The sequence below is a fragment of the Cetorhinus maximus genome, chromosome 28 (genome assembly GCF_964194155.1).
Source record: "Cetorhinus maximus chromosome 28, sCetMax3.hap1.1, whole genome shotgun sequence".
NCBI lineage: Eukaryota > Metazoa > Chordata > Chondrichthyes > Lamniformes > Cetorhinidae > Cetorhinus > Cetorhinus maximus.
Window position 1 is genome coordinate 7,122,203 of NC_135906.1, and position 24,442 is coordinate 7,146,644.

General features: G+C 42.7%; 1 protein-coding gene across 2 annotated transcripts in view; it reads left to right on the forward strand.

Moving 5' to 3' along the window:
• The first annotated feature begins 7,350 nt into the window (after window positions 1–7,350).
• Window positions 7,351–24,442, forward strand: part of LOC144668993 (CD209 antigen-like protein C) — a 32,574-nt gene continuing 15,482 nt past the window's right edge. Inside the window, exons 1-6 of one of the 2 annotated variants that reach the window (XM_078531533.1) lie at window positions 7,351–7,506; window positions 8,606–8,725; window positions 12,718–12,792; window positions 16,251–16,322; window positions 18,226–18,297; window positions 22,482–22,633. In XM_078531533.1, the coding sequence (XP_078387659.1) occupies window positions 7,416–7,506; window positions 8,606–8,725; window positions 12,718–12,792; window positions 16,251–16,322; window positions 18,226–18,297; window positions 22,482–22,633 (582 nt within the window). In that variant the 5' untranslated portion in view covers window positions 7,351–7,415. The remainder of the gene's footprint in view (window positions 7,507–8,605; window positions 8,726–12,717; window positions 12,793–16,250; window positions 16,323–18,225; window positions 18,298–22,481; window positions 22,634–24,442) is intronic. The other variant, XM_078531532.1, reaches the window with a different exon arrangement.

Consider the following 24,442-nt stretch of genomic DNA (forward strand, 5'->3'; position numbering starts at 1 on the left):
TAAGTAGGTCTCAGTAGCGGCACCATTAGTGAACAATAGGTCATAAGAAAAAAGAGCAGGAGTAGGCATTCAGCCCTTTGAGCCTGCTCTGCATTCAGTCAGATCAGGGCTGAACTGATCATGGCCTCAACTCTACTTTGCTGCCTGCCCCCTATAATCCTTAACTCCCTCAAAGATCAAAAATCTGCTCAACCTTGAATATATTCAATGATCCAGCCCCCACTACTCTGAGTAGAGAATTCCAAAGATTAGTGACCCCCTGAGAGAAGAAATTTCTCTTCGTTTCGATATCAAATGGGAGACCCCTGGTTCGAAAACCGTGCCCCCTCCCCCACCGTAGTTCTATATTCCTCCATGAGGGGAAACACCCTCTCAGCATCTACCCTGTCAAACTGCTCATAATCTTGTTTCAATAAGATCACCGCTCATTCTTCTAAACACCAATGAGTAAAGGCCTAACCTGCTCAATTTTTCCTCATGAGACACCACTTCAGGAATCAAACTAGAGAACCTTCTCTGAACTGCCTCCAGTGCAGGTACATCACTCCTTTAAAGAAGGGAACCCAAACTGTACACACTACTCTAGGTGTGTTCACACCAACAACCTATACCATTGCAGTAGACTTCCCTACTTTTATTCACCATCCTCCTTCCAATAAAGCTCAACACTCCATCTGCCTTGCTAATTCCTTGCTATACCTGCATAACATTTTGAGATTCATGTACAAGGACACCCAATCCATCTGTACCACGGCATCCTGTGGTCTCGCTCCAACTAAATAATATTCTGCTTTTTTGTGAGAGTGCTCTTAGCCCTCCAAAATAACAATTGAGATGAGCCATGAATGTCAGGAAGATATAATAATTCTCAATGTTATTGGGATTTATTGTAAAATAGAGTAATAGTGGGGTGCACATGCTTGTGTGTGTGTGCGCGCATGTGTGTGCACGAAGGCACGAATGTGTGTATGTGCACACATGTGTGTGCAACTTAATTGGATTAAAGGCAGCTGGTCTGAAGGCTTTGATGTTGTAAACTTGGTAGACACAGGGAAAGTTTAGAATGTAAGGTAAAAGGACATTGGTGCTTTTAAATAAACCAGGCTAGATTGTTTTCAAAGGAGGGGGTAAAATGTGTCACCTAACCAGGTGAAGTTTAGAAACTGTGTGTTTATTTTCCCCAAAGATCACTGGTAAAGTTTTGTGCTATGCGTGGTTTTTATTATCAGGAAGATAAAGTCCAAAGACATAGTGAAAAATGGGAATTTGCATTCAAAGGAGAAACTATGTATAAAGGAGCGAAGGCTGTGTGTAATGGAAGGCATTTTAAGATCTAACAAGGGTGAAAAGCCTTCAGCATCTATGCCTCAAGCTGTTGTCTACAAAGGACTGAAGTTAAGAAAATTCACTTTCAATTTGACTGCTCAGGGTATCATGTTTCTTTGCCTGGGTCTTTTAAAATCTTTGTGTCTTACTGTTGCCTTAACAAAAGTGTAACTGGGAGTTAGATTGACTAGGGGATTTAGAAGTTATGATAGTAATTATTTGTAGATCAATATATGTATTTATGTATCATTTCTCTTATTAATGTTTAATCTCGTTTTGCAAAGGCTCGATGGTCTTATTACGACTGAATTCAAGGCACGCATCTCGAAATTTATACAAACTGCAAAACAAGTTGTGGCAGTTGTTTCGTTTCCCTTTGGGATTTGAACAACTCAGCATTTACCAGCGGCTGTGCCATAACATAGTTGGGGGCTCTTTGTGGGATATGTTTGAAATTCCTTGATTGGTTTGGAGTTGGTGAATCTTGAGGTAATGAGTACGAGAACCACTTCGAATTCAGGAATTGGTATTTTTGTAGTGGTGAGACTGCAAACGTGGCTTTGGCAGTTGCTCAGACTTGTCTGGGAGCTGAAGTTATAATTTTGGCTGGTTTACAAAAGGCAAATAAAGATAATTTAATGGAATTTGTGGATAAATTACATTTGGGGTTACCTGCAGGGGTGAGGAAAGCAGATATAATTGAATGTGTAGCACAGCATTTAAAGTTGGAAGTGATACCTGACACCAGTGTGTCACAGCTGGAGGTAGGTAGTGAGACTTCAGTTAGAAATGAAGAGGCTTGAATTTGAACAAGCAAAGGAACTGAGAAAACTTAAATTGGAGGCAAATGAAAAGGAAAAAGAATTGGAAATGAAAAAACTGGAACGAAAGGCAACAGAAAAAGAAAGGGGAAAAAGGGAGAATATTTCAAAAAGAAATTGAAATGCATAAACTTGATCTCCAGAGGGAAAAGTTAGCAATGGAGAGAGAACTAAGGAAAGGAGAAGCTTAAATTTGTACAAGCTATTCTACAGTTTGAGGAAAGAGATGTTGAAGCCTTCTTTATTTCAATTGAGAAGATAGCTAAACAGGTGAAATGGCTGCAGGAAAACTGGACATTGTTGTTACAATCCAGGTGCATTTTTAATGAAACCTCATCCACAGGTGGGATAGGTTTCCAACGGTTACTAAAAAGTCAATAAAAAATTTTTAACATCCTTTTTTACATGTCCCTCTCCATGTACTGAGTCAGATGTGGGGACATGTTTATATAATATTTTAAAAATTTATTTTTTCATTTTAAAATCCTTCAGCTCCCTGAGGCAGCTCTGTGCCTTCAGTACCTTTACAGGGGTGCAGACTATTTTTTAATGAAAGCAAGTGTACTGTGGGTTCTGAGGTTCAGGCACAGGCAAAACCTATGGTTTGTGTACAGATAAAACATGAACAAGCAGTGATTAAGCCAGCACCTTTAATCACAATTCCAGCATTTGAAGAACCTTTTACTAGGGTCATGTGTAGGACCCCTCCCTAGGACTAATAGTGGAAATCAGTACTTACTGACAATAATGGATGTGTCTACCAGATTTCCTGAAGCGATACCTTTATGACATATTACAACTAAGAAGATTGTGGAAGAGTTAACTAATTTTTTTTACGAGATATGGTTTACCTAAGGGGGTACAATCAGATCAGGGTTCAAACTTTGTCACAGCTGTTTAAGGAAGTAATGAACAGTTTGGGGATAAAACCGTTTAAGTCAACAACTTACCATCCAGAGTCACAAGGAGCTTTGGAAAGATGGCATCAAACTCTAAAAACTATGATGAAAGTGTACTTTCAGGATTATCCACAGGATTGGGGTGGAGGATTTCCATTCTTATTATTTGCTATCAGGGATTCTCCTAATGCATCGACTGGTTTTAGTCCTTTCAAACTAGTTTATGGCCATGAGGTAAGGGGACCTCTGAAATTGATTCATGAGAAATTGGTGGGACAAAATTCAGAAACTACTCTCCTAGATTACGTATCAAATTTCAGGGAACGATTGAACAGAGCATGTGAGTGAGCGAGGGAACATTTAAGGATATCACAGCAGGTGATGAAAGTAAAAGCAGACAGGAAGGCTACAGCTCAGAATTTGGTTGCTGGAGAGAAAGTGCTGTTTCTGTTACCAGTACTGGGTGACTCATTAAAGGCAAGGTTTATTGGGCATTACAAGATTTAAAAGAAACTGAGTGAAATAAATTTATTTAATAAATACTCCAGATAGAAGAAAGAAGCAGAGGATGTGTTATGTAAATATGCTTAAAAAGGGAAGAAGAACAAAAGGAGATGTTAGTGGTGGTAGATAATGAGAAAGAGGTAGAAATGCAGGATTCTGAAATTAATTTTCCTCTAATCAGATTGGATACTGAGGGGGTACTTGAAAATTTAAATGTAATATTGAGTTACTTTCCAGACAAGTGTCAAAGTGATTTGGAAAAGCTATTGCAGTCACACAAAGTAATTTGTGGAACTAAGTTGGGGAGGACAGATTTACCTACACATGATATGTCTGTAGAAGATTCACCTTCGATAAGGCAATATGCTTATAGATTAAATCTGGCAAAGCTATCACAAGTATAGAAAGAAATTGACTTCATGCTTCAAAATGATATAATTTAGTCTAGTTGTAGTAACTGGAGTTCGCCTATTGTACTGGTACTGAGACCAGATGGAACACAGACTGTGTATGGACTATCAGAAAATGAATATGTTGACCAAAGCAGATTCATATTCTATACCATGGTTGGAGGATTGTATTGAGAAAGTGGGACAATCAAAATTTATCACAAAAATTGACTTGCTAAAAGGATATTGGCCAGTACCGTTGTCTGAGAGAGCAAGGGAGCTGTTGGCTTTTGTGACACCAGATGGATTATATCAGTTTAAAGTCATGCCGTTTGGTGTGAAAAATGCACCTGCAACATTTCAAAGACAGACAAACAAAGTATTTGCAGGTCTGAGAAACTGTGCTGTTTATATTGACGACTTGATAGTATTCAGTCATACATGGGAGGAGCATTTATTACATCTGGAAGAATTATTTACTCAATTACAGGAAGCTAATTTGGTGGTGCACTTTGCTAAAAGTGAATTTGCAAAAGTGCTAGTTACGTATCTAGGCCATACCTTCGGACATGGTAAGTTGGCTCTGAGAGATGTAAAACTCAAGGGTATTGTGGATTTCAAACTTACAACAAAATAAGAAGTTTTGAGATTTCTGGACATGAGTGGGTTTTATTGCAAATTTGCACCAAATTTTAGCCAAGTGGTTGCTCCATTGACTGAACTATTAAAAATGAACAAGAAGCTTCAATGGACACTGGAGTGTCAGAAGATATTTGACAGTTTGAAAACTGTGTATTAACTATTACACCAGTTTTGGCAGTGCCCAATTACGCCAAGCAACTCAAGTTGGCCGTTGATGCAAGTGATATAGGCATTGGGGCTTTACTGTTACAAGGTGAAAATGGAATTGAAAAACCGATAGGGTATTTTTCACGGAAGTTGAATGTACAACAGAGAAGATATTCAACAACTGAAAAGGAGACTTTGTGTTTGGTGTAAGCATTGCAGCACTTTTTTATGTTGCAAAGAATTCGTCAGAAACAATTGTTTATATAGATCACAATCATTCAACACTTCTGGACAAATTTTGAGACAGAAATTCAAGGCTATTCAGATGGAGTTTATTACTGCAACCATTTAATCTACAGATTATACATGTAGCGGGATGAAAAAATCTGATTGTAGATGCATTATCAAGAGTTGAAGTTTAAAGGGAAAATTAGACATTTAAAACCTGGACACTGAACTGAAATGACTTCTGTTGATGTGAAGGATTTGTATATATTTTGTATATATTTGTATATATTGTTATGTTAATGCATCTGGTATTTAATAATGTAATTATATAGATAAGTATAGGAGATAGTGGCCAGGATTTTCCCCTCGGTGATTTGGGGGCGGGGCCCGCTCTCCGAGGGGAAAATGACACGGGATGACATTGGGAGGAACCCCCGACATCATCCCGGTCCATTTAAATCTTCAGGAAGGCGGTCGGACAGCGAAATCAGCTGTCCGCCCACTGACCTGTCAATGGCCAATTAAGGCCATTGACAGGCTCATTAACCTTGTTGAAGACCCTGCTTGTCCAAGCTTAAGGCTGGCGGGCAGGCCAGGAGCCCCAGCGGGTTCCAGATTATTCATGAAACTTCATCCACTGGCGGGATGAAGTTTCATGTCCGTTTTTTAAAAATTTAATGAACTTGTGTTTCTTATTAACATGTCCCATCTCGTGTGACATTGTCACATGAGGGGGTCTTGTTAATAATTTTAATATTTCTCTATTTTTTGACTCTTCTTACCTGTCAGTAAACTCCCTGAGACAGCACTTTGCCTCAGGGAGCAGTGTGCTATTTCGCACACATGAGCGAAACAGCGCACTTTGACAGTTGGGCATATCGCTTCCTGTCGGGCAGGCCACTGGGTGGGCCTTAATTGGCCCACCCACTCAAAATGGCGCGGGCCCCATTTCGGCAGCAGGGGTCGGCTGCCCACCCACCCACCGAGGGCAAAATTCTGCAGAGTATAAGATGGATGAATAAAAATAAAGCTGTCTTTTTAAATGATGGCGGTTCATCTTTTTTAATAAGGAGGGGGATGTCAGGAAGATATAATAATTCTCATAATGTTATTGGAATTTATCATAAAAGTGTGTGTGTGTGTCTTAATTGGATTAAAGGCAGCTAGTCTGAAGGCTTTGATGTAAACATGGTGGAAATTTAGAATGTAAGATAAAAGGACATTTACATTTTTAAATAAACCACACTACATTGTTTTCGAAGGAGGGGTGAAATGTGTCACCTAGCCAGGTGAAGTTTAGAAGCAGTGGGCTGAAATTTGCGCTCAGTGGGCAGGCGCCCTACGCATTCGAGCATAAAATCACGCACGATGACATCAGGCGAGCGTCATGATGTCATTGTGCACTCATGTGATATTTTGGTCGGCAGGCACATGCAGGAGTTGGCAGCTCACCCACCAATAATTAACAGGCCTATTAAGGCCATTAAAGTAATAATTGACTGAAATCTTTCACTGCCCGTCCAATCTTACGGCTGGCGGGCAGGTGAAAAGGCCAAACGCCCTTTGGATTTTTTAGGAAACCTGACCCACGGGTGGGATGGGGTATCCGACAGCAATTAAAAATTAAACAATTTTAAAATTTCATCCATAACATGTCCCTGCTCGCGAAGGGATGTGCTTTTAGCATTGCTAACATATTTTTTATTTTTCAGTTTATAAACCTTCAGCTTGCTGTGTTAATCTAATTAACAGAGTGCTCTGTGTTTAGCACAGAGTGCTATTAATGTTTAATCTAGTTTTGCAAAGACTTGGTGGCCTTATGATGACTGAATTCAGGGCACGCATCTCGAAATCTATACAAATTGCAAAACAAGTTGTGGCAGCTGTTTCAAGTCTCCCTTTGGTGTTTGAACAGCTCAGCATTTACCATCGGCTGTGCCTTAACAATGACAGAAGCACACTGGGTTCCATCTTGATAAGCAGGATGGCGTGTGCACACTTAACATCCACGGGAAGTCTGGCAGAAGTTTCAACACTGGTTCTGCGTTATAGTAGTAATTATAGTCTTATGTATGTGCTTGAAATCTTTTATTTTGTAAATAAATGTTTTAATTTAATTTAATTTTTTAAACATCTCTCAAGGTCTTGATGGACTTATTCTGAATTCAGTGTGCACATCTTGTAATAAATACAAATTGCAAAGCCGTTGTGAAGCACCACCAACTTTCCCTCATGGATTTGATCCACCTGACACACATCAGCTGCCATGTCATAACACCAGGGCAAAAAAGCAGAACTACTAAACTATCTTGTGTTCATCTGACACAATTTATAATTGTGTTTTTTCAGCAAAGCACTTGTAAAGCCGCAAGAGGAACTGTGTGAGGGATAAACTCCCATATCTCTCTCATTGCTTCACACACACAATTCAGAAACAAGAAGCCCTTCCAGCTGATACCATGGAACTAAATGATGAATATGAAAACCTCAGTGACTTTCACCTTGATGAAATGAAAGAAGACAGAGGAAAACATGAAAGGTTGAAGCCAGGTACTTAGCAGTGACCATTACTGTACAGTTTATTCTGTTTGAGTTCATGAACTAAAATTCATTATCACCCTCAGATCAATTAACAGCAATGAAACGTTCATTTCTTCTGGGTTGAGAGAACCACTTTGTCAGGAATCCTCTCTTGTTTAGAAAAACTGATGGATTTTAGAGTTAAACAATGAAATAAAGCAGTGGGGTCAGAAATCCAAAACAAAAACAGAATTACCTGGAAAAACTCAGCAGGTCTGGCAGCATCGGCGGAGAAGAAAAGAGTTGACATTTCGAGTCCTCATGACCCTTCAACAGAACTGAGTAATATTAGGAGAGGGGTGAAATATAAGCTGGTTTAAGGTGGGGGGAGAGAAGTTGGGGGGAGGGTGGTTGTTGGGACAAGCAAGCAGTGATAGGAGCAGATAATCAAAAGATGTCACAGACAAAGGAACAAAGTGGTGTTGAAGGTGGTGATATTATCTAAGAGAATGTGCTAATTAAGAATGGATGGCAGGACACTCAAGGTACAGCTCTAGTGGGGGTGGGGTGGGAAGACTAACAGGGCATTAAAGGTATAGATTTAAAAATAATGGAAATAGGTGGGAAAAGAAAAATCTATATAAATTATTGGACAAAACAAAAGGGAGGGGGAAGAAACGGAAAGGGGGTGGGGATGGAGGTCAGAAATCCCCCTGTCACCAACACCCCTCTAACTAATGGTGCTACTGATTCACAATTAAATTCATGAGGAAGATTTTGAAGTTTAGATGCTGGTTGAGAGATCACAAAATGCTGAAGGAAAGAAGACAGGGGTTGCGAGATGGTTGATTGACCTTTATTCCAGGTGTCATGTAGATGACCTGAGTAAATAAGATTTTGTGTCTATTGTCTGTAACTGCACATAACTTGTGTCGCTTCGATTTCTTGCTGAGTTCAGCCCTTTAAGCTGCTGCAAATGAATGTTCTTGAACTGAAGAAATGTGTGTCCAGTGGGCCTGACAGTGCACAGTTTAAAACATTCCAGTGTTGACAACAACACTCCGCTCTTGTGCCTGTTCTCAAATGAGAAAAGTTTGGAGTCCCCCTGACTTTCTCTTACACTTTACAGAACACGGTGTTCGATCAGCAGAGCCCATCCGAGGAAGGTGGTCACCTCTCATCACCTACAGCCTCCTGGTTATCTCCATCCTGCTGTCCATAACGATTCTAGGCACTGCAATGACACTGTGTAAGTTTAAACTACGGAACTTATTGATGTGAATTCTGCAATAATAGTCAATATGGCTAATTTGAGATGTGCGTGAATTAGCATCTATTAACATAGGTAATATTAATTCAGTAATAGACAGAGGAACAGTAAACATGAGGTGAACCTATGAAACATTATTAGATACTTAGCAATCTCATATCACAAGCATAAACTCACTCATGTAATAGGGAATTGGACTGGCATTTAGAGAGGGTGGTTTCTGTCTCTCTTGATGGGGTAGTAATGGGACCAGAACAGTGCAGTGCCGTCTCTCTTGCAGTACTCCTCAGTATTGTGCTTTGCTGTAATCTTGACCACCCTTCACCCACTGCAACCCCCCAGAATCAATAGCCACACCCTCCATGGGGCTGGTGAGGCCGTGCAGAGCACAGAGTGTTGTAACAACCTGTCGTGTTCTGATCCACTGGACATGCTGATTGTTCTTCCAGGCGAACAATTAATACCAAAAGATTAATCTGGAAATGCTTGTCTTTTCAATGAGAGCTTTCCTTGAAATACAGAATTGGTTTAAAAATATGAAGGGTACTGATAAAGTGAATATGGAAAGAGTCAGGGATTAGATCATGAAGTTACCATTGATTTAAAATTTAAAGTCTAAGGCCTGTTAAGGCCATTAATGAATTAATTAAGCCTATTGAGAAAGCTGCCCATCCAAACTTAAACCCAGGCGACCTTTGCATTTTTCAATGATCCCCCATCCACAGGCGGGATGAGGTTTCATGAAGGTTTCATTAACTAAATATCAACTTTAATGAAAAATCATAAACTGACACATGAGGGGACATGTCTGAATAATTTTATTTTTTCATTTTTTCCACGTTTAGAACTTAAGTTAATCTCCCTGAGGCACGTTTCTGCGCTATTATGCACGCAGGCCCTTGGTCTCCCTCCTCCCCCCCGCCCGCACAGGTAGCGCTGAGCGATTCCAGGTGTGCGTCACACTGGGCGGGCCTTAATTGGCCTGCCCGTGTTAAAAGGCGGCGCGCAAGCGATTGCCGGCGGCGATCGGCTCCATGCTCGCCCACGCCCTCTCCTGATCAGCCCGCCCGACACAGAGAAAATTCTCCCCATGGTTACAGAAGGAAGTCATCTGACTCTTGCTTATTCTTTTCCAGATCAATCTGGACCTAACCCACTTCCCTCCTCTCTCTCTATAGCTCTGCATAGCCCTTTGGTTAAAAAATAATCTACATTTCTCCTAAAAGATGCAATGGACTCTACCTAAACTATTCCCTGTGCCTAATCATTCCCTGTAACATCGTATAAAGAATCCTCTCCTCCCTTTTATCCTCTCTCCTCACTCTCTCCTCATTCTCTCCTCATTAATCATGCTTTTAGTGTAAATTTTAAATCAATGATAACTTGATGATCTCATCACTGACTCTTTCCATATTCACTTTATCAGTACCCTTCATATTTTTAAAGGTCTCTATCAAATGTACTCTTTGCTTTAGTTCTTGTGGAAATAGTCCCAGTATCTCAAGCCTCTCCATATATATTATAGCTAATTATATAATCCCACCTCCTTTTTTTCCCCTTCCATATCTTTTCTGAATACTTTTTGTATCCTTGAATGTTTATTCCTCACCATTTTTACATTTCCATTATTGCCTCTACATTATATTGTCCAATAGCTATTTGTATTTGTAGTTCATCAATCTTATTCATCACACTTTGTGCATTTACATACATGCATTGTAAACCCACCATTGTATTCCTCGTAGTCTTTGTCTGCTCCTATCTAACATGATACTACTTCCTTCTCTAGTACTATCCAACTTCCTTTGTGCACCTCAATGGCACTCAGCCCTGTGCAGTACTCAAGATGATGTCTAACCAGGGCTTTGCAAAGAAATACCAATTTTCCCCTCTTTTACATTCTCGGCCTTTTGTTATAAACACTAACGTTCCATTAGTCTATTTGATTCTGACCAATTTTAATGATCTGTATATGGGTCCCTAAATTTTTTCTGACCTCCATTGTTTCTAATGCTTCATCATTTGAAAAAAATTCCGAGATCTATCCTCCTTTGATCCAAAATGGATGACCATATATTTACCCGCATTGACATCCATCTGCCAAATTTTTGCCGATCCTTTGATCTATCAATGTCTATTTGAGATGTAATGTTTCCACCTAAACTATGTAGTGTGTCCTGATTTTCATGTCATTGGTAAACTTGGACAAACGGTCCTCTTTTTTATTCATTTATGAGATGTGGGTGTCACTGGCCAGGCCAGCATTTATTGTCCATCTCTAACTGCCCTTGAGAAGGTGGTGGTGAGCTGCCTTTTTGAACCGCTGCAGTCCATGTGGTGTAGGTACACCCACAGTGCTGTTAGGGAGGGAGTTCCCAGGATTTTGACCCAGTGACAGTGAAGGAACGGCGATATATTTCCAAGTCATGGTGATGTGTGGCTTGGAAGGGAACTTCCAGGCGGTGGTGTTCCCATGTATTATCTGCCCTTGTCCTTCTAGATGGTAGCTGTCATGGGTTTGGAAGGTGCTGTAAAGGTGTGTTCCTGCAGTGCACCTTGTAGATGGTACACACTGCTGCCACTGTGCGTTGGTGGTGGAGGGAGTGAATGCTTAAGGTGGTGGATGAAGTGCCAATCAAATGGGCTGCTTTGCCCTGGATGGCATTGAGCTTCTTGAGTGTTGATGGAACTGCATTAATCCAGGCAAGTGGGGAGTATTCTATCACACTCCTGACTTGTGCCTTGTAGATGGTGGACAGACTTTGGGGAGTCAGGAGGTGAGTTACTCGCCGCATGATTCCCAGCCTCTGACCTGCTCTTGTAGCCACAGTATTTAAATGGCTAGTCCAGTTCAATTTCTGGTCAATGGTAATCCCCAGGGTGTTTGAAGTGGGGGATTCAGTGATGGTAATGCCATTGAATGTGAAGGGGTGATAGTTAGATTCTCTCTTGTTGGAAATGATCATTGCCTGGCACTTATGTGCTGTGAATGTTACTTGCCACTTATCAGCCCAATCCTGGATATTGTGCATGTCTTGTTGCATTTTGACATCTAAGTCTTTAAGAAATGTAGTGAATAATTGAATAATTGAGGCCCCTGCACAGGTTCTTGTGAGTTACCACAAATCATCTCTATCCAATTTGAGTCCAAATCTATTATCCCTATTCTCTGTCTTTTACTGCCTAACCAATCTCTTAACCAGGTCAATAATTTGCCTTCAATTGCATGAGCTTTAACTTTGGTGAATAGTCTTTTATGTGGAACTTTGTCAAATGCCTCTGGAAGTCCATATAAACAACATCCATGTACATTACCCTGTCTGCTTCTTTCGTTACTTTCTCAAAAATTTCTATTTGTTTTGTGAGACATGACCTACCCTTTACAAAGTGATGCTTGCTCACCCAATCAGATCCAATTTCTACAACTGATCAGCCATACTGTCCTTGCATACTGTTTCCAATACCCTCCCCACAACATGTTAAACTAACAGCTTTATAATTCCCTGGCTTCTCTCATCTCACAATTCTCCAGATGAAATCGTATCGCCCCCACCCTTTCACTAACCTGACTGTGCCTTCCTGAGGTCTTTTACATTCTAATTCGCTCTTTGCACTCTTCAGCCATTTTGCGATTGTGCTCTCTGCCGATTACAAATCATCGAAACCAGGAATAAATGTGAACCCAGCTTTAGCCCCTGGGCCACCACTTCCATAACTCCTCCAACCTGAGTAACACCCATTAAACCAAACCCAACTCAAGAACTGATTTTCTATTTGTTCTGCTATCATGGAGGTTTCGAAAACGGGGCAGGTTTCCGGGAGGGTGGCTGACTGCAAGTGAGGAGAAGGAATATTGATTTTGGGTGAGGAACACAAATCTTGGCCTCAGTGTGATTTGTCTCCATGAAGACCAGTTGAGCAGGTCTGGTATATGCTGATTTGTGAGAGTCAATACCTTGTTTCCATTTCAGTATCACAGCTGTCCAGTGAAATGAAGACGTCAGATGCCAGTTTTGAGATGAAGCTTTCCCAGTTGAAGAGTACTGGTGAGTGTGAAATCCCAATCTCTTCAATTCAGAGTCCTTCAGTTTTTCAGAGACTGAGCATTTTCCAATCATCCTGATACTGACTTTTGAGTCTAGAGTTTTTGAACTCTTCCTGAGGAAGATACAATAAAGGAGGATGGTCCTGTTTGTGTGAAAGATGCTGAAAGAAAACTCCTTTTGATGAGGATTTGTTTTACGTTTGAAGCTAAAATCTTGTTGGAAAAGCTGTGTGACATCATTCCCAGTGTGTGACATCATTCCCAATGTGTGGCATCATTCCCAGTGTGTGGCATCATTCCCAGTGTGTGACATCATTCCCAGTGTGTGACATCATTCCCAGTGTGTGACATCATTCCCAGTGTGACATCATTCACAGTGTGACATCATTCTCAGTGTGTGACATCACCCCTCCCGCTGTGCGACCTCACCCCAACCGCTGTGAGACCTCACCCCAACTGCTGTGAGACCTCACACCCACCGCTGTGTGACCTCACCCCTCCCACTGTGCGACCTCACCCCCACCGCTGTGCGACCTCACCTCTCCTGCTGTATGACATCGCCCCCATTGTGTGACTTCACCCTCACTGCTGTGTGACCTCTTCCCATCGTTGTTTGACATCATACCCCCACTGTGACATCACTCCCCACTATGTGACATCAATCCACACTGTGTGACATCGCCCCTACTGCTGTGTGGCCATCCAGGACAAAGCAGCCCGCGTGATTGGCAGCCCATGCACAAACATTCAATCCCTTCACCAGTAATGCACTGTGGCAGCAGTGTGTACCATCTACAGGAACTCACCACATGGACTGCAGCAGTTCAAGAAGGCAGCTCACCACCACCTTCTCAACTTCCGAGGCAGGATGGTGAGTGGCTTGGAGGGGAACTTGCAGGTGGTGGTGTTCCCATGCATCTGTTGCCCTTGTCCTTCTAGGTGGTAGAGGTCACAGTTTGGAAGGTGCTTTTGAAGGAGCCTTGGTGAGTTGCTGCTGTGCATCTTGTAGATGGTACATACTGCTGCCATTACTCAACAATGGTGGAGGGAGATTGTGTTGAAGGTGGTGGCTCGAGTGGCTGTTAAGTGGTCTACTTTGTCCTGGATGGTGTTGAGTTTCTTAAGTGTTGTTGGAGCTGCACTCATCCAGGCAAGTGGAGAGTATTTATCACAATCCTGACTTGTGCCTTGTAGATGGTGGACAGTCATTGGGGAATCAGGAATTGAGTTACTCAACGCAAGATTCCCAGCCCCTGACCTGCTCTTGGTATCCATAAGTATTTGTATATCCACTTCTGACCTTATGATGGAAGGAAGGCCATTGAAGAAGCAATTGAAGATGGTTGGGCCGAGGACATGACCCTGAGAAACTCCTGCAGTCATTTCCCGTAACTAAGATGATTGACCCCCAACAACCACAACCATCTTCCTTTGTGCTCGGTATGACTCCAGCCAGTGGAGAGCTTTCCCCCTGATTCCCATTGACTCCAGTTTTGCTCGGGCTCCTTGATGCTACACTCAGTCAAATGCTGCCTTGATGTCAAGGGCAGTCACTCTCACCTCACCTCGGGTGTTCAGTTTTTTTGCCCATGTTTGAACCAAGGCTGTAATGAGGTCAGAGCTGAGTGGCCCTGGAGGAACCCAAACTGGGCATCAATGAGCAGGTTATTGCTAAGCAAGTGCTGCTTGATGGCACTGTTGGTGACCCCTTCCATCAATTTACTGATGATGGCGAGTAGACTAATGGGGTGGTAATTGGCTGGATTTGTCCTGCTTTTTGTGTACAGGACATACCTGGGCAATTTTCCACATAGCCGGGTAGACGCCAATGTTGTCGCTGCACTGGAACAGCTTGGCTAGGGGTGCGGCAGGGTCTGGAGCACAAGTAGCATCGGAATATTGTTAGGGCCCATAGCTTTTGCAGTATCCAGTGCCTTCAGTTATTTATTGATATCACGTGGAGTAAATCGAATTGGCTGGAGACTGGCATCTGAGATGCTGGGGACCTCCGGAGGAGGCCGAGATGGATCACCCACTTGGCACTTCTGGCTTAAGATTGTTGCAGATGCTTCAGCCTTACTTTTTGCACTGATGTGCTGTGCTCCCCATTGAGGATGGGGATATTTATGGAGCCTCCTCCTCCAGTGAGTTGTTTAATTGTCCACCACCATTCATGACTGGATGTGGCAGGACTGCAGAGCTTAGATCTGATCTGTTGGCTGTGGAATTGCATAACACTGTCTATCGTTTGCTGCCTATGCTGTCTGACATGCGAGTAGTCCTGTGTTGTAACTTCACCAGGTTGACACCTCATGTTTAGGTATACCTGGTGCTGCTCCTGGCATGTCCTCCTGCACTCTTCATCGAACCATGTGGAAGGCGCTGAGGGCCATTCGTAGAGGAAATTCTTGAGGAAAGCATGTAGTTCGGCAGATGCCTGTAAATTCCTGTTTCCAGTTCAGAAAAGATCAGCATTAAGTGTCTGTCTTTCTCTCCTTTTCCTGTTCTGATTTTTTGAAGGATGTGTGTAATGTAGGGTTTTTACACTTTTATATCTCAAGATTAGTGATGTGTCAGCCGTGGTCCAGTTGTTAGCACTGTTGTCTCTGAGTCATAAGATTCCGGGTTCAATTCATTTCGGAGGGCTAGTATTCCAGAGACCCAGGGTAGTACTCTGGGGACCACGGCAGATGGTGACATTTGAATTCAATAACAAAATCTCAAATTAAAATTCTGATGATATCCATGAAACGATTGTCGTGAAAACACATCTGGTTCACCTAATGCCCTTTTTGAATGGCGGGGCAGGCTTGAGGGGCTGAATGGCCTACTCCTGCTCCTATTTCATATGTCCTTTAGGGAAGGAAATCTGCTGTCCTTTCCTGGTCTGGCCAGCATGTGACTCCAGACCCGCAGCAATGTGGTTGACTCTTAAATGCCCTCTGGCCTAGCCAGGGACACCCACACCCCATGGAGGAACAAAGAAAAAAATCTACTCCAGGGTTTGAGCTCAAAAACCTGTCACTGTGGTGCAGTACAGAGGGAGTGTTGCACTGTCATAAGTGTCTGTTTGAGTGGATGTGAAAGATCCCACAGCATGACCTTGAAGGGGAGTTATCCCCAGTGTCCTAGTCAATATCAATCAACATTTCAAATTAACAAATTAAAAGCTCCTCATCAAACTGCTGTTTGTGGGAGTTTGATGTGTGTATATTAGTTGCTGCATTTCCTACAATGAAATAATAATGAATACACTTCAAAAGTTCTAAAAAAACGTACTAAATTGGTTATAAAGTGTTCAAAGATGCCTGGTGTCATAAGCAGTGCTAAGTAAATACAAATCTTTCTTTTGTGTATTCAGGTGTATCATTTCATTTTCAAAATAAATCTGGAGTGAAGGCGATAACGATCTCTTGGAGAAACAGTGCCACATGATCTAAAGGCTTGTTCCTCTTTCAGTTACAGGAATATCTGAGGAGACAAATAGAACACTCGCTAAAATTAGCACCGAAATTTCACTGCTGAAAGAGCGTAAGTTACTAAACATCTGAGAAACCTATAACTTTGACTTTTCATTCTGGAAACTATATGAATGGTGACACTGTGAGTGTATTGATAATACTGTACAGCAACTTATCACTGTCTCAAGATACCAAATATCTTATGTGGACTCTTCAGCAAACAATTGTCATTTTCTCTCTGCATCCTGTCCCCCAATTAGTCCTTCAAGTGGCCCTAACTGACTCCCCACCACCCCTGGGTGGGTGACCACTGTCGCAGTGCAACTGCCTGTGGCCTGAATGCTCCGAGGCCAGAATGCATCAGGGAGCTGACCCAATACGAAGGGCTCAGAATTTGTTCCCTGTCCCGCCCTCAAACCCGCCTCCATGGGGCTGGAAAGATTCCACACATTGCATGTCTCCTGCATCATCTTACCCTCTCTGTTACTACCCCTCCCCACTTGGACCCTGATGTATATCCAAGTCAGGTTAGTTTGATGAGACCACTGAGGGCGGATAGGCCCAGGATGTGCTGGTGAGGGACTCCTGCAACACCGTCCTGGGACTGAGACGTTATGAGACATTGAAGTGCACATTGGAAGCGAGAGCCAACCACATGTTTGTTCTCAGGGCACAATTTGTGTGAGATATTTAATATAAAGAAGCCGAAGAATAATAGAATCGTAGAATGGTTACATCACAGAAGGAGGCCTTCCAGCCCATTGTGCCAGGTCAGCTCTCTGAGAGAGGAACTCAGCAAGTCCCACTCCCCTGCCCTTTTCCCCTCACCCTGCAAGCTTTTCCTCTTCAAATGTAGGAATACGTTGGGGGAATTTCAGACAAGAAAATGTTAAATAGATGATAATAAAACAATTTAATAATAGATCCCTTAGTTTCAAAGGGAATGGAGTATGAAAATAGGGAAAAACTATACATGCACTAGTTAGACCACAGCTAGAATGCTGTGAACTGTTTTGTCCCCTTATCTAAGGAAAAATATACTGGCATCGGAGGCAGCCCAGAGATGGTTTATTAGATTGATCCCTGGTATGGAGGGATTTTCTTTTGAGGAGAGGTTAAGTAGGTTGGGCCTGTACTCATTGGAGTTTAGAAGAATGAGAGGTGACCTTATTGAAACATGTAAGATTCTTAGGGGGCTTGACAGGGTAGATACTGAGAGGCTGTTTCCCCTTGTGGGAGAGTCCAGAACCAGAGTGCACAATATCAGAGTAAGGGGTCGCCCATTTAAAAATAGCGATGAGGAGGAATTTCTTCTGAGGGTAGTGAATCAGTGGAATTCTTTACCGCAGAGGGCTGTAGAGGCTGGGTCGTTAGGTATATTCAAGGCTGAGATAAATGGGTTTTTAATCAGTAGGGGAATGGGAAAATGGCAGGAAAGTGGAGTTGAGAATGAGCTGTGATCTCATTGAACGGCAGAGCAGACTCGATGGGCTGAATGGCCTACTTCTGCTGCTACATCTTATGGTCTTATGGTAAACAAGTGCCCTTTTACTGTATAATTAAAATCAAAAGAATGTTACAGCACATGAGGCCATTCAGCCCCTCACATGTGCTGGCTCTGTCAAAGTGCTGTCCACATTGCCCCTTTCCTTTGTCCTTTGTTGGCATCTTTCTACATTTTTTTTTAAATACCTCACCAAGTGTCTTTTAAAAGCTGCTCTGGATTTCGCTTCCATCAGCATTTCTGGTAGCAGATTCCCTGTCTTAAATCCATTTGCATTAAAGAATTCCTAACCTGTCCATTCATTTATTCGGTGATCTCCATTAACCGATGTCCTCTAGTTAGCAACTCGCCAACGAGTGGAAGTAGATTTTCCTGATTCGTCTTGTGAAAATCTCTCATAATTCAAAAGCAAAATTGACTTTGTTCTCCAAACAGTGTCACATGATCTAAAGTGTTGTTCCTTTTTCAGTTGCAGGAATGCCTGAGCAGATAAGAAGATTACTGCCTGAACTTAGGACTACAATTCCAGAGCTGAAGAAGAGTAAGTTTAATAACCACCAGAGAGACCTTTAACCTCCGAATACTCCTACAGGAAACTATCAGAATGGTGACACTATGGCTACTAAACACTGGCTCTGATTATTAAATGCATTTGTACCAGGTGCAATCAGGAAATGAGGCTGGACAGTGAAAAGGGAAGTGTGGCTACTAACCTCTAGTAAACCTCAGACTTTTAAATATAGGTACAGTTGCTGCACTTTATGTTCACAAGGTTTTAGAGGGCTTGACACTGGGGAAGTGGGGTCTGTCGGATTGTCTGTACTTTTCAGTATTGCAAGGCTACAGCTATCCATTGCAGCACCAGTTTCTGACTGACAGAATGTACAGGCAATGGTCTAGCTGTGTGCAAGCCCTAGCTAGAAGTGACATGACCTTGCCCCAGCTTATTCCTGTGACTCTTGTGGCTTATTCACATGTGGGCCTTGACATTGTTTAGCTGGAGTAGTGGAGCGATCAGCTGCAGCTGCCTATTGGATAGGACATAAACAGCAGAGGTTTAAAGTGAGTTGACGGATAGGGAGGGTGAAGATGGGAGGCCAGCCAGGAGCCTATTAAAGTAATTGTTGGTGGGGATGGCAAAGGCCTGGATGAGGGGTTCAGTAGTAGATGGGCTGAGCTGGGGATGGAGGTAACATTTCTGCACTAAGTAGTCTTTGTAATGGAGAGGGCACGGGGGTCAGCGACTCAACTCAACTCAACGGGAATATCAATCTTGGTCTTTGACCATATGCCATTTATTTGACTGTGGAAAGTCTAAGAGTAACGTCCCTCAACAGTTTTGCATTGCCTCTGCTGCTGGGCAGCCTCCATTTGAAGCTCGACTGCTAAGTTAGCACGTTCCTTGACCCTTCCACTTGTGGTCAATCTAATTTTGGATCACCAATGTATCTCTCTAAACCATCATAGCCATTGTTAAAAAAAACTGTAGCTTCTGCTTCTTCAAGGTTGGGTTGGACATTTTAAAAAGAGAGAGAGCTGGCTGTCAATAGTATCAGTTTCAGTTCATGCCTCGCAACAGTTTTTCACAATATACTGGGAGCCAAGGCCTGGCTTTGTAAACATGTCGCACCAAGTCACTACAGTCTGCAACCAGGCTCTCTTCAGGCTGAGATCCTAGAGGTCTCTAACCGAGAGCACCTCAAATGTCCCTGATTTACATTGGTTGCATAAACTTGGCATGTATTCCATTGAGTACTCATAATTAAGAGGTGACCTGACCGTTTATGTTGTTAAAAGCATTTGATAGGGTAAATGCAAATAATCTATTTATGCTGTTGCGTGCACCCAGCACAAGGAGATATAATCTTAAACTTCTAGCTAGCCCATTCCAGGTGGAAACAGGAAGTACTTCTTTGCACAAGGGGTAGTGAAGATCTGGAACTCTGTCCCCCAAAGGCAGTGGGTGCTATGTAAATTGGTCCTTTTAAGACTGAAATCAATGTATTTTTCCTAAGCAAGTACACTAAGGATATGGAGCAAAAGTGGGTCAAAGGAGTTGAGATATGGTCAGCCATGATCATTTTGAGGGTCTGAAAGGTTTTCTCCTGAGATACATATTCTATGCTAGAGCAACTGGAGGAGCACTTTGGAGGAGCACTGTAGTAGGGAGTTGATCAATTAGGATAGGCATCAGGGCTGACAATTACTGTGGATACATTTCTGTAAGGCTGTAAAACAATAAGTCTTTATGGAATCTTTCAGGTTCAACACTAGCTCCTGAGGCAGCTAGTGACCCTGCAATGTTTGTTGACATGAATATCAATCTTCGTCTTTGACCATATGCAGTTTATTTGATGTGGAAAGTCTAAGAGTAACGTCCCTCAACAGTTTTGCATTGCCTCTGCTGCTGGGCAGCCTCCATTTGAAGCTCGACTGCTAAGTTAGCACGTTCTTTGACCCTTCCACTTGTGGTCAATCTAATTTTGGATCACCAATGTATCTCTCTAAACCCTCATAGCCGCTGTTGAAAAAACTGTAGCTTGCTCCTGCTTCTTCAATTTCTTTAATTTCATTTCATTACTTTATTTACTGATGACTGGACTGTGATCAATATCAATATCTCAGCTTTGTGGCCAGTAGCTGTTATAATTGACAATTCCACCCGATTTCGGAACACAACCACAAAAGTCAGCTCCCACACTCGGGTATTCTCGCTGCATATCAAAGGATGACAGGGTCAGAGGAGTAACAGATTTCCCTTAGCTCCCGTTTCTCCCCATGCCCCACTCGCTGGGATGCTTCTCAGGAGCAGGTATAACATCTCCCTTATCTCCCATTGTCATGGAGGGAGAATGAGCACAGGAATAAAGGAGAGTCAGGCAGCACCACAGATTATCCCATGGAATAGATAGGCAGCAGGCAGTTGGTGAATTCGCCACCATTGGTATCACAGCAAGCCAGCAGCGAGATAGGGCCACCCAATTTTGCAAGGTTGCTGTCTTCCCCAAGGTCCAGGGTGCAATTTGCCAGCTCCCACAGGGATCCCATCAAATACACTTCACAAGCACTTCATAGGCTGTGAATCACTTTGGATTGTGAGACGTGCTATGTGCATGCACAATCTTACTTTGAACAGGAAGATTTTCAGATTGTGGGTGACAGCATGTCAATGATCGATGCGCTCTATGCTGTCACCACCATTCAGAGAGACCATGGTTGATCTGAAGCCTCACTTTACCCCACACCTTGGAGTGGGACTTAAACTCTCAGCTTCCTGAGTCAGAGGAAAGTGTGCTACCTACTGAACCACAGCTGACACTTTTGTCAATCCAATGATCATTAACCCCATTCCTGGAGTACTCAATACTCTCGTACCCTGATTGACCACTCTGCTTTCCTGCTGACCCTCTGAGTGCTTAGGAATACTTGTGCCCACTCCCCTGATCTTTCCTGACAGCCCTGTAATTGTTTCCTTCTCAAGTGTTTAACCAATTCTCACTTGAAAGCTTTTATTGAATATGCTTCCACCATCCTTTCAGGCAGTGCATTCTAGATCACAACAACTGACTGAATTTTAAAAAAAAATCCCATCTTTTTCTGATTCTTTTGCCAAATCTCTTAAATCTGCATCCTCTGGTTAGTGACCCCCTTCCTACAGTGCATAGTTTCTCCTTATCTACTCTGCCAGAACCATTTATTAAATGACCATTTAAGAACTTTTTTACTGGTACTTTAGGAGAAATGGCCCCTTTAATAAGTGTGCTCCATGTAAGAGGTGAGGCGACAGTAACAGATGTGGCTCCTATAAGTAGTGGGGTTCCATTCAGAGGTGTAAACCCCTTTAACAAGTGCAGTCCCTTTAAGTTCTGTTGCACCTCTTAACAGATGTAATCATTCTGAGAGAAGCAACAATTTGTATTTACATAGCACCTTTCACAACCTCAGGGCACCTCAAGGTGCTTTACAGCCAGTGAAGTACTTTTGAAGTGTAGTCATTGTTATAATGTAAGAAATTTCAGCAGCCAAATTGCGCACAGCAAGATTCCATAAAGAGCAATGTGATGTTGAATAGATCACCTGTCTTTTTTATGGTGTTAGTTGAGTGATAAATTTTGGCCAGGACATAGAGGATAACATCCGTACTCTTCTTCAAAATAGTGCCATATTCTGCTCACAGTGCATACAGGGGGCAGAATTTTACCACAGTGGGATTTTACGTTCCCGCTGTCGTCAATGGGGTTTATAACGGCCCCGCCGCATTTTACAGCCCCGTTCCCGCTGAAACAGGGCCGTGAAATTCTGCCCAGGGTCTCAGTTTGACAATTCACCCTGAAATCAGCACCTATAACTCCCTCCGTTTTGCACTTAAATTCCAGCCTAGATTTTGCGCACAAGTCTCTGGAGTGGGACTTGAGCCGAAAATCTTCTGACTCAGTCGAAGGAACTGCCCCCTGAGCCAGGGCTAACAGCTGAGCAGTGCGACCCCATTAAGGTGTGTGACTCCTTTAATGGGTGTGGTATTTTTGAGAGGTTGTCACCTTTTAGTAGATGTGAGCCCTTCAACAGATGTGACTTCCAACACTTGGAGGATTCTTAATGCTCCAGGTTGTACCTGTAAAAGAATACCTATAAATACGTCCCAGCATGCAAAAGCTTGGTGAATAAGGAGATGTGTGAGATGCTGTAGTCCAGCTGTTCATAACGCTTATTGAAATATCTTCACAGATCTGCCTCATTTGCAGTGTCCCATGCAATGGACCCCATTCAAGCAAAAACTTTACTACTTTTCATCACATCAAGCAACTTGGGGAGAAGCCCAGAGGTTCTGTGAATTAATGGATGCCAATCTTGCTGTCATTAACAGTGCTGAAGAGCAGGTATGAACTATCTGTTCATTATCTTCATGGGGCTATCAATTGTCAGTCTCATTTGTTGAGACGTTACTCCAAGTAAAGGGCTGAAACTGCTGGGAACTTGCATACTAATATTAATGTTACACTCATTATTTCAATGTAGAGCGTTCAGTCAGTAGCAGAGCAGCAGAAATATGCCATTGGCTGCAATTCTCCATAACTTGAGGGTGATTTGTGTTACTCCATTGACAGATTCACCCTAGCCTTTAAAGGTTTGCTCATGTCACTGTTGAAGACAATGGCGACAAATTTGTTGGGTTTATGCCTGGACCTCTGTTCTGAACCAATATTTCAAGAATATTCCCATTTAGCACACAATCTATCTCACTCAGCTGCATCTTGTAGTATTATATTTCTCTCTATTAAACTGCATTTGCCATTTCCCTGCCCACCGATCAACCATGTCAGAAGGTCTCTGAACTCATGTGCATTGATAGTCACCGTTTTCCTTCTCTTCATTTGGAATTATTTCAAATTTGGATACTTTGGACCCAATTCCTTCCTCGCCATCAGCTACAAAAATTATAAACACTAGTGGCCCCAACACTGAGCCTGGTGGCACCCGACCTGTAACTGGCTGTCAACCAGGTACCTGTCCATCCACTGCTACTCATCATCAGTAAATGGTTGGTAGGCAATCAATTTAAATATATTCCCATTCATGCCATGGGCTTGGACCTTGTGTAGTAGTGTTTTATGTCAAAAGCCTTTGTTAAATCCAGACACAATGGATGACAGAGACACATCAGGGCGGCCAAGTGGTGGGGGGGGGAAATCAAAGGCATTAGGGGTGGGTGTGAGGGGGCGGGAAGTATGAGGCCAGAGGGGGGAGATAGAGATCAGAGGGATAAGGTGTGTAGGGAATTAGATTAGAGGTATCACTGGGGGAAAGATGTCGGAGGATGTGAGGGCAAATCAATCAGATGTCAGATCAGCGGGAGATAGTGGCTATTGGAGAACTCAGTTGTGGGGAGGGGGAGGGTGGTGGGAAAGTATGTACGCTGGATCCCACTAGCAAGTTAAAGAAAATTTGTAAGGCACTTACCCGATGGGCCTAGTTGTTGAGTTAAATTTAAAATGGAGTTTAAATCAGAGTACATGCAACCTCATTATAATATTTAAATAAGCATCCTTCCCCCCGGGGGCAGATTGGTCACCCACCTCTCACCCTGCCTCCAATTAAAGCAGGATTGGGCAGGTTCAGTTTATGTTGGTTTTGAGTTTCAGATTCTTTAATCCTCTCGCCCTGTCTAAACCTACATGTTTTTCGGGTGTGAAAACTCCCCCAGTGAGTTTAAAATTTCACGGTTATTCTCCGGTAAGAGATGCTTCGGACGCTTGGAGAAGCGGCCAAAGTTGGCCATTTACACCACCTTGTCAACACTAGGACCTACCTTCCACCACCCTTTGAGCTTCCCTCCAATTCACATGCCATCCAGATCTGGAAAGTTATCACCATTCCTCCACTGTTGCTGTGTCCAAATCTCCCTCCCTAACAACTGGGAGTATCGACACCACACAGACTGGTGTGGGCCTAGGAGGAGGGCAATCTCCACCTTCCCAAGGGCAATTAACCATGGAAAATCAATGCTGTCTGTCTCAGGGGTATGTGTACCAAATTGGTGGTGTAGTGGTAATGTCACTGGGCTAGTAATCCAGAGACGTGCAGGCTAATGCTCTGGCAACATGGGTTCAAATCCTGACGTAGCAGCTGATGGAACTCAAATGTAATTAATAAAACTAGAATATAAAGCTAGTCTCAGTAATGGTGGC